General features: G+C 45.7%; 1 protein-coding gene across 8 annotated transcripts in view; it reads right to left on the bottom strand.

Moving 5' to 3' along the window:
• Window positions 1–13,408, bottom strand: part of DNAJC6 (DnaJ heat shock protein family (Hsp40) member C6) — a 416,470-nt gene that overhangs the window by 18,217 nt on the left and 384,845 nt on the right. For all 8 annotated transcript variants that reach the window (XM_085602365.1, XM_085602363.1, XM_085602364.1 and 5 more), the window contains one exon: window positions 1,158–1,334. In XM_085602365.1, coding sequence (XP_085458491.1) covers window positions 1,158–1,334 — 177 coding nt within the window. The remainder of the gene's footprint in view (window positions 1–1,157; window positions 1,335–13,408) is intronic.

Raw genomic sequence — 13,408 nt, forward strand, 5'->3', positions numbered from 1 at the left:
AAATTACATATATCTTTTAACTGGCACAATGGTGGTCAGAATTAACAGCGAACTAAGACTTTAGAACTTAATGAATTAAATTAATGAGGTCAAAATACACTGGCCTGTAGCCATCACATGTATCACTGTTTTCAAACAGCCAGCAAAGAGGCAACAACATGAAAACTATAAAGAGATGGATAGTTCTCTCGATTTTATCTTATGTGTACCAAGTACAAACATTTTTAGTAAGAAAGCCCTTATACGCACAGCAGAAGGCCTGATCATTGGTTTGACTGTGGTTACCTGTGTAATGTTCACATTAGGGAAAGGATAACCATCTAAACAAAAGAACAGGATATTAGGAAAGTATATTAGACTCAGGCCTCCATGGAGGTTAGAAATGGTGGAACAAAAAAAAAAGCAACAGTTAGTGGCTCTTTTCCATATTCTGTGTTTATCCAGCCTCTGGAGCATTTTTTCTTTACTTTATTCGACTGGTTTTGTGTTCCCTCCTAGTGTTGCATTTAGACGACTACTTTTTGCACTCAATTAGAATGCATGTGTTTACTTGTTTTCGGCCCGCACTGTCCTATGTGCTACTTTCTCCTCCAGGCTTCAACCTTTGGCACTCTCTGTATTGTTCTTTCCCACCAAACGTATTTCCTGCAATGTAGTTGAACCCGAGATGAGGTGTTGCAGCTCACATGTCACTCAAAACTATGCTAATGCAATGCTTCCTATTTTATTGTATTCTTATTTAGCTGTCAATAGCTCTTCAACAGCTTTATCTGTACTTTAGCTGTCTGTCGCATAAAGCATTGTATGCGTGTCATTGTATGTCAAAGGAAAGGGACACCACTAAAGTACCTGGTGCTGTTGATGTGGGTGGATCCTTTCATTCTGTATGGGTCATCTTGGCTGAAGGGTGGCCTGGTGCCACTCTGTAAAGCAGGCCCCCTTCCTCAATTCATACTATGCATCTTGTGTACTCCCCTGACAAAGAGGAAGACTGTGTACTGAGAATATCACTTCAATGACTATTGTTAAAGGACTCCTTAGAATCTCAATGAAGGGGTTCAACAGGAACCGTGCATCCATCTCTTGTTGGGAGAATCTACTTCTGAAGAGATTTCTGTGCTGTTTCTTACAATATAGTTTGAATAAATGACACCTACTTTGTCTGGATGAACAACAAGAACTGCTTTCCGATATACTTTCTTCACTTGTTCTGGGGTTACAAGGTCTGCCATCCCGATGGGTTTCCACTTGGTTTCTCCTTCCCACAAAACAGTGTGCATTGTAGACAATAAGGCTCTTATGTTTCTTTCTTTCCCTTCAATCCAGTCCAGAATCTACAAACAAATGTAAATATATGAGGTATGAACAATGTATCTTTCATTTCCTTAGGAAATGAAACAACTATGCACATTTAGACATTTAACACTACATAACATTTTGTAATATTGCTATAAACGTCTGTGTATCCCTTTTTGTTTACAGTAGAGATCATCTCAAATAAAGAAACTGACCTCAGAACACCTTATTGATTTGCAATATCAAAATTCAGTAGAGTCGGAGGCATTTTATCCCCATCATTATTACTACTACTACTACTAATAATAATAATAATAATGTTATAAAATCAGTATCTAACTAGCACTGACTATTTGTGTTGTGCTGCGTTTGTTTTAAGAATGCTAAAATAATGTATTAGGTAGGGAAAACGTATGTACAAGTTCTTACATTTCGGCAGTCCTCAAAGGTGTATATAATAAAGCGGATTTTAAGATCACTCACGACTTTCCTAAAGTCAGCAAACAGCAGCACTGGATCATGTATTCTTCACATAAACACATTCTAGCATAACCAACATCTTTCAGTAGGATAGGGTATACCTTATAGAAAATAACTATGGTACTTTTAAAATAAGACTTGCCCTTCTTGCCCTGAGTATAGATTTGTTTTGAAAGATGGTGGCCTTTCTATGACAATTGACTTACTAGAAATTAACAGAGCACAGTATCAGCCTTGCAGTGGTTTGTTGTATGTGATCTCGGCGGAAATCATGTAGAAAATGTTTCTGACAAATGTATTTTGTCGAACCATTGTTGACGAGTTTGATGAAAACAGTCTGCTGAAAGCCATTCTTGAAGAAGTTTGTTCTTTGTATTTGATTTTCATTTTGTGGCTTTTTATGGGGGGCTCCCCTTAAACTCTGTCTCTTTCTTTTTAAGACCCTTTTCCCTGCTTCACATCTCCTTTGTAATGCTCCTGCTCCCACTCCCACTTTCCTCCAGTTTACTTTCAAACTCCCTACTACCTCTCTACCTTTACTAAAGACCCCTTACTTCTCCTTCCAATATACTTCCTATTTTTACATAACTGTTTGTTTTCCCCTCCCTGCTTTACTTTTTTCACAAACCCTTATCTCCCACCCCCACTGTAATTCCCTTTTCAACCCCTTAGTCTCCTTACTACTTGGCTTCAATTTCTTCTAAACCCCTTATTTACACTTCACTCCCCATTTCAAACTTCTTTACTCCCCATCCAGCTGAACTCCCTATTTTAATCCATTGTATTGTTAAATGCCTAAATGTCCCTCCTGATTTACTCCTTTTTATTATTTCACAAATCAATTACTCCTCCTCCTGGTGTACTCTTTAAAAAATGTACTCCCCTCCCTGTTTTACTTTAATGTATTATTACAATACTCTTACTCCCACCTTTATTCCCTTATTATTTTTAACAAAAACTTTACTTACCCTCAATGCTACCCCTGTCCTATATATTCACCGCTTTTTTCCTCATTAACTCTGGTAAAGTTATTTTATTTTTTACATTTGTTTCTCAGTTTTCATCTGGCTGACTATCCTCAGTCTGTCAAAATGATGGACAACCGTGGTCTATAGCTCAATACAACTTGGGGCAAGAACTGCGTACACCTTAATTCCCTCATTTCAGTTGTAGGCAAATTTTAATCTATTTCTAACCAAACAGAACATGATGAAAAGTACATAGGAGAAGCAATTCTTCCCACTCTTGTTAGTGGCTACCACACCCCACTTAAACCTCACACAACTATTCTTCACTTTGCGCTCACCAGTCTTCTTCTCACACACCTAGGTATTACCAATCTTTTTGTAACACTTTGTATCTGTGCCCATAGTAATTTCAGTTTAACTTCACTATGAATCCTGATTACTTATTCATTAACGTGTATATGCAGTGTAATTTCTGCTTAACTTCACTGAACACATACCGGCAATGCACAATGCATGCAACATATTTTTTGTGTAACTGCAGCAACATTTCTTGCATTGCCACTGTGCTTCAGCACTCCAGTGTCTCTGATGAGGTCTCTACTGTGTAATTTAGGAAAGCTACAGTATGCTTGAGCACTGCATGGCATGCCTGCCACCAGCATCATTTCAGGTTAACTACAGTGGTGCATTTGGTTTAGGTTTCAATAAGAGTTGTTGTCAAGGTCTATAACATTGACTTATAATATCGCTATCACCATATCGCCTACCGCTACACTGTTGTGTCAAATTCTATTACTATTTCCACATCTACTTACCTTTACTTACCTTGCGATCTAGTGGTTAGGCCGATGTAGTGGATGCAAAGTTATTGACATGCAATATGTAACGCACTTTACAAATACCCTTTCTGGACCCCCATTGTTACTGGTACCCTCAGTATCAGTAACTCAGGGGGTTGTAAAAATCCAGAACCCTTGCTCATTTACTAGGCCACTGGTAATGATGGCCCTAGGTCAGTAGACCTCATTGAGAGGACAAGCGACAGCATATCTGTAGACAGCAGCTGGCCACATGCCCTTAATTTCATTTTGCTTGCATTGTCCATACATCATCCACATCCAGGTCACTGTTCACCAACTCCATCAAAAGAACAAGCAAACTGAAGCTGGAGGTGCTTAATTTGAGTTGGCGGTTTTTGGTGGTCAGCACTGACACTTATTCATCAACACTGGCGCTTTTCATGAGCACCAGTTAAGGACACATTTATTTATGTTAGGCACAGGGAGATTACGTGATTTGCCCAGAATCACTGAATGTTGAGCAGACGCCAAGACTTGAGCCTGGTTCCCTAGCTCCGAAGTCGGCAGCTCTGGCCATTACTGTTTCAGGCGGTACTAACAGGAGAAATGGGCTGGTGCAGGCTGCCTCCTGACTAGAACCAAGGCACTTATTTCTTTTCAAATTAACCACTGAGAGGAAGGGCACCTGCAGTCTCTGTCACTTATTGATTTAAACAGCAACATAACATCAGCCACGAGTCTGACCTTGGCCTATTGCTAGTTTCCAATCAACCAACTTTCTTTTCAAATCTTTACATGGGCCTGTTGCCTTATATTTTGATTCCAGATCAAACATGTAGGCGATTAGAAGGATATTTCTATAAATGCATGGCATTGGGCCAGGATATTGTCTCTCTACGTGGGTTCATGTTCTTGCATCTGTTGGAAAACGAGGCAGTATCTTTGAGGCCTGCACAAATAACATGTCACATTTGTCCTTCACTGGGAACCAAACACCCTATTATAGCACTTGACTCTCAGAGGGTAGCATTGCAGAGCAGTCTAAGGCTTACTCAAAGGAGGTGGTGTAGGCTAGTAATCGCCATTACAAGTACGCAGGAATAACACTCAATAACTTATTGTCCAGTCTGTACTTTGCTTTATAAAAGTAGGAGTACGTTTATTAGACACAGACACTACTCAATACTATGCACCAATTTACAAATATACATAAGCTGTTGGAATGACTTTGTGACACTGCATAACATCCCCACCCCTCCCGCAGGGGGGTGGGGTCTAGTACTACCACTCCCATGTATGCACATCATCTTGCCCCCTAATGCAGTGGGTTGACACAACCTGGAGCCAGGGCCCTACCAACTGGCACTATCCCAGTGGTGACCACCCCATCATCTCAACAAGCATTAAAAAAAATAGATACACCTACCCTGGGGACACATAACCCTGACTGAGCATTGTATACTGACCATACAGTATGCACCTCTACATCTTAGTAGCTAACAGTCTGGGTTGTTCCTCCCCTAACGCAGTCGCAAGAATACATGTTTGGGCATCACCTTAAATGGGGTACTTTTCATAGCTGATAACAGTTGTACTGCGTTGCAATCACAGCCTCTAAAAGGCATCACAGGTAAAATCACAGGATTAAGCATTTACAGCCAGACACCCTAGCAGGAATGTCTGGCAACATAAACCCACTTTGCTAATGACTCCACCTTATACAGGACTTCACATTACACATGGGACTTTCAGTCCCTCCATAAAGAAATAACATGGGTGCAATCTGGTGCAATTATACCTCTTCACCTCTAGGGGATGCCCTTCTCCAGATATCCCCAGCACAGCCTTCCACACATTGAGGCAATCCTTAAGGCAACCCCCAGCTGCAGAACAAAAGTTCCAGCCCGGGGGAAAGTTGATTGGTGGCTGAGCCCTTGAGGGGTTATTCTTTCCAAGTACCCAGAGACTTAGGGGGGGGCTGTCATCTTTGTGCCGGGAGAGACTGCGTTACTCCTGCAGCTCCCCCTGCACCTTTTCATGTATTTGGTGGTGATCCCATCCTCCTGGGGCCACCACACGCCACCAACAAGCCTGTTTCTTTCGCAGGCCTTCCTGGGCCCTGCAGGGCATTATGGGGCGCGTTTCGCTAGGCCCGTGCATATTATAGTAGTGGCTCTCCCGCTGCTTCGGAGAGAACCGCAATGTGGGCCTCCGGCCTCGTCGTTCCTTCGTTGGAGGGTCCAGTCCCACCCGGACCCCCAGGTGAGTTAGGCAGCTCGGGGAGCCCACCCCCGGCTGCTCATGCTTATTTTCGGGGGCCCAGTCCCACCCGGACCCCTGGCCCCTCCTCACTCCCCATCGGGGTCCCACTCCCACCCGGGAACCCCGCACCGCCGCCTCGCTGGAGAGCCACTTGAGGAGCCCACCCCTGGTGGCTCCTGCCGGCTCCCCGCTCTGCCCACACCCTCTGTTAAGGCCGCGGGAGCCGGAGTGGCTATTTCGGTCTGCCCGCTCCAGAAGGGTAGACACGGAGGCAACGGCACCCCCCCCGCCTTCCTGCTGCCTCAGGGAAGTGAGATGGAACTCCCCACGCCTCCTCCCTCCAGTCAGGGCTATCTTCATGGGGAGAGCGACGGCGCTTCCCGGCTTTGCTTCGCTTTCGCTGGGGGCCAGGGTGGGCTCCTGGCACCCCACTGGCCATTTTCACGGGGAGCGCGACGGCACTCTCCGACTTATCTTCTGCTGGCGGCAGCCCCCGGGACCTGACCTGCCCCGGGGGCACATCCAGGACCGGCGGCGGAGCCCCATGCGCTTCATCGGCGGTCCTCACAGAGGTCAAGGGTCGCCTACCGTCTTGGGGGCATATCTCAGGCCCAAGGCACCCGATTTTCATCATTTTGGCCTCTTCTTGCTCCTGGTGATGCTCTTTGGAACTCCCGAAGGGTGAATGCAGCAGGGAGCGGTCTTCACTGACTCCCTGCGCCAGCCTCCCACCTGGCTCTTCTCCCGGGCCTCTCTTCTCCTTGCACAGAGGCCCAGGCTTCTGCTCACTGGTCCTGGTCTCCCCTTGAGGCACAAGTCAGGGTCCTGGGCCAGTCTGGAGGTTCTTCCTTCCAGCTCCCCATAGTGCCAGGCTCCAGCACCAGTCGTCCTCAGCAGACCACACCCCATAGAGAGCTCCTCTTCCTGTGCAAACTCTTTTAAAGAATTGGGGAGGGGGCTGGCCGGAAGTCTCTGTTTGCCCTATCTCATAGCGACACATTACTTCTCTGCCCCTGCTCCCTCCTTCCTGCCCAGACCTCTGGGTTTGTTCAAAATGGCGTCGTCCAGGGGTCTCATGTCACATGGTCTCTGAGAACCCCTTCCCCCTTTGCTGCCTTCTCTCCAGAGAAGCTCAGTGCCTGACACCAGGTGACAGCTGCTGATGGATTAACCTGTAGCTCCACCCATCCTCTCTTCTTGGAGAGGAGGCCTTCGCCCTTGGAATGCTTGTCGTGCAGGGCTAGGCCTCTGATGCTACAGCTTGGGGAGGAATGTCATTAATTAAGCCTGGCAGGGTCAGCCCCAGGCCAGGCCCTGGGTATGAGCTGACTCAGAGAAATATGACATTTCTGGATGACCCAAAAGAAGTACAAATATGACTTTGGACTCTGCAGAACACTTCTTCTCACATAAGTTACAGTGGACTTTAGTGCATGTCTGGAATTTGTAGGCCCTAGGAAAGTGAAACTAGCCCATATGCTCCCCATCCTCATAGGAGAGTAATGGAGTGAAAACAGTAAAGCACACTGACTTTCCCTCAAATGTTTCTTTCCTTTGTAGAAAGCCTATTCTATGTCACCACCCAGTTCTGCATAAGTCCTGCCACACCATTCACTTTGTAGCTCCTCCTGGGCTGCACACGCCAGGAATCTCCCCTGCGCAGCCCTTACACTTGTGCACATGCATGTACAAACATGTCTGCATGTAACCAGCCCCCCTTACTCTGGCTGCAGTGCAGCAGCTTACTTGCGCCAGGGGGACACCGGTAAAATACACATGGAGTCCCTTTCATCATGAGTTCACTGTGGGTGAGTCCCAACTTATGAGGCTCTCTCACAGTAAAAGCTCAACAATTGGTGTTCAAAAAGCGAAAACTACGGATGGCTCAGATGGTCATAACCACCTTCTAACACATCTCAATGGTGGCAGTGCCCTGCTCCACAGCTTCCTGCCCTGCCGATGCCCACCACCCGCTCAATAAGGGCATCCAACATGGCATGTTTTATCAAATGGCCGAAGAATTATCACCTCCACTCTGATTGAACATCATTGGTTCTCCTTGTCAACCTGCACCAAACGCAATCCAGCTGTATAACCTACAAAGCCATAATGACTGGTAACCTTTCAAAAATAGGCTGACAAACCCACCATCTCTGGTGGCTCTCAGCACACCCTCAACCAGGACAACATCAAACTGGAGATGAAGAATCGCAACAAAGTAAACTCTGGGTAACAGATCTTCCCTTATATGCATTCAGGCTAACCCTGCTCCAATACAGGAAAAAAATAGCCAGACACACCACCTCAAAGAACATTGCATCATGATGCAGTAACAGTCCACCTCCACCCTTAGAACCAAGCTTTTCCTTCAGTCATTCATTGCCTGTATCTGCTTTTGAACCTGTACATCAATCAGCTGTATCTTGGAAAGCTGACACTATATAAATTCTACATAATACAAACTACGTATGTTTTCTTATCCAAAACTTAAACAAAGGGATCTTCTGCTAGATGCACAAAAACAGTGTAAGGCATTTTTAGTCTGAGGAAATATACAGAAGTCTCCTCTCTTTAAAGAAGTTGATATGTGATAATCGAAATTAAAAAACGTATTTGCTCAGTTGATTCTCCTTTGACAAGATGTCACTAACCACGTGGGGCTGAAGTTCTTCTTATTGAAGCTACCACCCATCAATATGAGGTTTATGAAACACACAAAAGGTGATGGAAGGAATGCTTGAAATTTGCCAAACCTTGAGCAATCGCTTGGAGTAGCATCCCAACCCATTGTTCTTTTGCTCATCTTGCTACCTCAGTTTAGACACAGCCATATGCAAATCAATTTCATACCTGTTCCTCATGGGAACAGACCACCTGAAACTCCAGGCCAGGTCCTCCCTCAACCAGAAAACAAGCAACCCAAGTGCCAATGAAAACAAGCTACACCTGACTGACTCCCCTTCCTGGGGACTGAGATCCCCAATCAGGACAAACCCGGTCCTAGGTTACTTGTGTTCCAATTTTGAAGGGACCTTACTTGGCAGTTCGGACTGGACTGTTCCTATTGGAACTATCGGAACTGATTTGCATATGGTTGGACCTATTCTGAGGTGTCATGATGGGCAAAAGAACAATGGGTTGGAATGCTACCCTAAGTGAATGTCAGAAGTTGGATTTATTGCAAGCATCCTCTGTCACCTTTTGTGTGTTTACATGCAGCTTATCTCCAAGTTGAAGCTTCCACCATGCTAGGAGACTCCCTCTGGTGACACACAAGGGAGATCTCACTCGTTAAATCAAAGCAGTAGGAGCTCACCCTTCACAATCAGCAGAAGGCCAGAGAGTTGTACCATGGAAACAGCCCCCCTCTTCTCTGAGAGAACAGTTTCTATCAGGGCTTTCCAGGCAGGTCAATGATTTCTCACCAAAAAAGGCAAGGATAATGAAGGCCTCAGTGATTTGAGGTGTGGTTTATTTGTTTTACAAACTTTGAGAACTCACCCATTTATTATAGAACTGACAAGGGTTTTGGCAATCCTATTCCTTGCTATACTTCTTTCTGGAGGTTCCAACCTCAAGCTTCCAGTAAAAAAAAACATATGCCACTCCTTATTTAAACCTGCCACCTAGTGGACCTATTTTTTTAATTTAAACATTTAAAGTTAAGGCCATAGAAGTTAATCTGTCACAAATCCTAGGGATATCCCATCCGCATCCTATTAATTAAATAATATGTATGGGGTTATAAAGTGCCCATTCACAAAACTATCCATCAGGCTCTAACTTAGTTCACTAATTATTGCTTTAATCACAGGATAAGCATATGAAACACAGGTATGGACTGAAATTGACTCATACGCCGCAGAAAGACAGGTAGGATCTGCAGTTTGATACGCAGTGTGTTAGACCTGGCCTCCTTGGCGTGGTTTTCCCTGACTTTTTGCCTCTACCTCCTGTGTTTTTGATGCTGTGCTGGATTTTGTTTTTGCTGTCTTAGATGCTTTGGGCACTTTGCCATTGCTGATCAGTGTCAAGGTGCAAGTGCTCTCTGTGTAAATTGATATGTTGATTGGTTCTCCCTGATTGGCATATTTGTTTTACCAGTAGGTCCCTAGTAAAGTGCACGGAGTATGCCAGGGCTGGTAAATCAAATGCTACTAGTGGGCTTGCAGCACTGATTGTGCCACCCACATGAGTAGCCCTGAAAAGAGGTCTCAGGCATGCCACCGCAGTGCCTGTGCGCTGATTGTTAACTGCCATGTCGACTTGGCAAGGCTCTACCCTTCCCTTTTTTTACACATAAGACACACCTATGGTAGGCCCAAGGTACCCCCCCTGGGCAGGGTGCAGTGTATGTGGAAGGTAGTACATGTACTGGTGTGTGTAAGATGTCCTGATAGTGAAATACTGCCAATTTAGTTTTTTACTATTGAAAGGCTATCTTGACCCATAGGACAGAATGGGGAATGATTTCCAACATTTTACAAACATATGTTCCCATAGGGATAAGATAGAAAAATGGAGTTTGGTAACCCTGAACTCAGGGTTTAATAACACATCTTTTAGTAAATATGGTTTTTAAATTGTGTGTTTGAAAATAGCACTTTTAGAAAGTGGCTATTTTCTTGTTCAACCTTGTTGTGTGCCTCTGCCGGTTTGTGGATTGCCTGGCTGGCTTTGGAGTGACAGGGGCTGGGGAGGTGCAGTGGCTCCAGGAGTCTGGATGAGTCAGCACTAGGCCGGAACTGCTTTTGGAGCGGTAGAAGGAGTAGCACCTGTACCTGAATAGGGCTGTGCCTGCCGTCTACAATGCTGGCCCTACCCCCTGTGGTGTGCCTGGAGCCAAGGCTCACACTGACAAAGGATGTTGCTGTGTACTAGCAGAGTGCCCCCCAGAACTGCTATGAACTGGGCTCAGAGCCCCTTGCACAAAGTGAACAAAGACATTTTGGGGTATAAGTATCAAACCCAAAACTCCAGACTTTAGTTCATCCCTGGAATTCAAGAGGACCCTTTGCCAAGGATAAGAGCGGGTGAGGCTGAGGAGAAGTACTGCCCCTTTGCTGTGTGCTGTGTGGGGTTTGCCTGCAGTTGCTGTTTCTGCCAAGGAAAGGAGAAGGACTTTGCTTTGTGCTGTGTCCCATGCTTGAAGGAGATCTCCAAGGGCCCGAAGTGAGCTGGACTCCTGTTCAGAAGTGTCAGGGACACAAAGACTTCACCTCCAGCTCCCCTGTACTCTGCTGTTGTGAGTTCTGACCTGCCATGAGGTGCCTGTGCCAGCTTTGGCCCTCTGGAGGTTGTTGCTGCTGTATGGCAGCTGGAAGAGCGAAGAAACTCAAAAAACTACAGAAATCGACGCATCGAGGGATCGTGGCTGAAGAGGACCGAGGCAGCGCCGCGCAACGCCGCCGTATCGATCACTGACGCAGTCCGGATTTCCACACATCGTATCTGTGTGGCAAGTTTTTCCGACGCATCACCTGTGGGACGGAACCGGCACGAAGAATCGACGCATCACTCCCCATACAGACTGGAATCGGCGCATCCCTTTCTTCTGCGTGAAGTGGGAATGTTGCATCGTCTCCTCAGGGTCTTAGGAGTGTCGCATCTCTTTGTTTTCCGATGCTGCAGCTGTTTGGCTTGGTGAACTTTGACGCAACTACAGGTACTTTGGTGAAAAGTCACTCATCCATAGTTTTCTATGGTACAAGTTCTTGAAACCTTTTGAAAGTCATATTTTTAACTGTGTTTGTTGGATTTTTGTCGTTTTGTTTAGTTTAGATAAAGATTCCTTATTTGTCTAAACTGGTTTGGTGTCCTTTTGTGGTGTTTTCCCTATGTTATTGTGAGTGGTGATAAACATACTTCACACTCACCAAGAATCACAAAAGAGCAATCGTTCACAGGTGAAACTGCTTTGGTCTTTTTTAGATGCAATATTGTGTTTGTTAATTGTAGCTTTTTTTCCCCCGCGACTTCCAATTAAGAGGCACTTTAAACAGTATGTGGTTGTTACGTGAACTATGAGCACCCTAAAGCTCATGACTTGGCGCCTGATTTATTGTTTGGCAGATAAGTCACTCCATTTTAAACGTGACGGATATCCTGCCCGCCTAAAAAGGATATAATGCACTTGTAATCAGGCAGATGGGATATCTGCCATGTACGCAATGGAAAAATCCATCCTCCAAACTTTAAATCCACTTTAGAGGCCGGTGGGTAATTTGTAAAAAAATAAAATTAAAATAAAGTGCCAGGGCCCTTGTCAGGATGCCACTGCAGCTTGCATCACCCATTTCCTTCTGACAGTGGTGCCATTCGCAGCACCAACACAACTACTAACAAGTGCGCCAATTCAGACTATTCCATGCCCCCAAAGCTATAATAAAGGTTTTGGTGGCAGGTATTACTCTTTTAAATGTATATTGAATTAATAAATCTGCCTGGGATGACTCCTGGTGGCTGGCCTCGCTGGGAGCTGCGTCGACACCCACTGACCACGCACGCAACCTGGGGTTCATCCTGGACTCGTCACTGTCAATGACCCAGCAAGTCAACGCCATCTCCTCCTCCTGCTTCAACACCCTCCGCATGCTTCGCAAGATCTACAGATGGATCCCCACCGGAACCAGAAGGACGGTCACCCAGGCCCTCGTCACCAGCAGGCTGGACTACGGCAAAGCCCACTACGCGGGAACCACAGCCAAACTCCAGAAAAGACTTCAATGCATACAGAATGCCTCCGCACGCCTCGTCCTTGGCATCCCCCACCACAGTCACATCACCGCCCACCTGAGAGACCTGCACTTGCTCCCCGTCAACAAGAGTATCACCTTCAAGCTCCTCACCCCCGCTCACAAAGCACTCCACGACGCTGGACCTACATACCTCAACAAACACTCCCAACCGCTAGCTTTGCTCCGCTGACCTCGCCCTCGCCACCATCCCACGCATATACCGAACGAACACCAGCGGCAGATCCTTCTCCCACCTCGCCGCCAAGACATGGAACACCCTTCCCATCCACCTGCGACAGACCCAGGACCTGCTGACCTTCAGGATACTTCTCAAGACCTGGCTGCTCGAGCAGTAGCAGCTTCCCCTAGCCCCCCAGTGCCTTGAGACCCTTGCGGGTGAGTAGTACGCTCTACAAATGATCGATTGATATAATACCGTCATTGAGCTTGGTCCTTATATAAACCACGTCATTGTTGTAATGGAGTGCTGTGAGGATAGTTCACAGAAGAAGTATGTACAGGCATTAATTTGTACATGACAGTGTGGTGTATTTGTGAAGGTTGTGGTGCCTTGTGGTGCAGGCTCAATAGATATGTGAATACATGCCGCATTTAACACTAAACAATATGTATGCTATCCGTGAAGATAACTTCCTGCACCTACTCAGAGCCTGGATACCCTCGCAGGTGATTAGTTTGCGCTCTACAAATCATATTAGATTAAATTACATAATAACAAACTATGTACATAAATAGTTTCCTAATGGCTAATGAAATAGGTATTTGGCACATGCTGAACTACTGCATGGTGTTACGATTCCTATGCTAATTTAAAAGGATGCTGGGGTATATAATTGAGAACATG

The sequence above is a fragment of the Triturus cristatus genome, chromosome 4_2 (assembly GCF_964204655.1).
Source record: "Triturus cristatus chromosome 4_2, aTriCri1.1, whole genome shotgun sequence".
Lineage (NCBI taxonomy): Eukaryota > Metazoa > Chordata > Amphibia > Caudata > Salamandridae > Triturus > Triturus cristatus.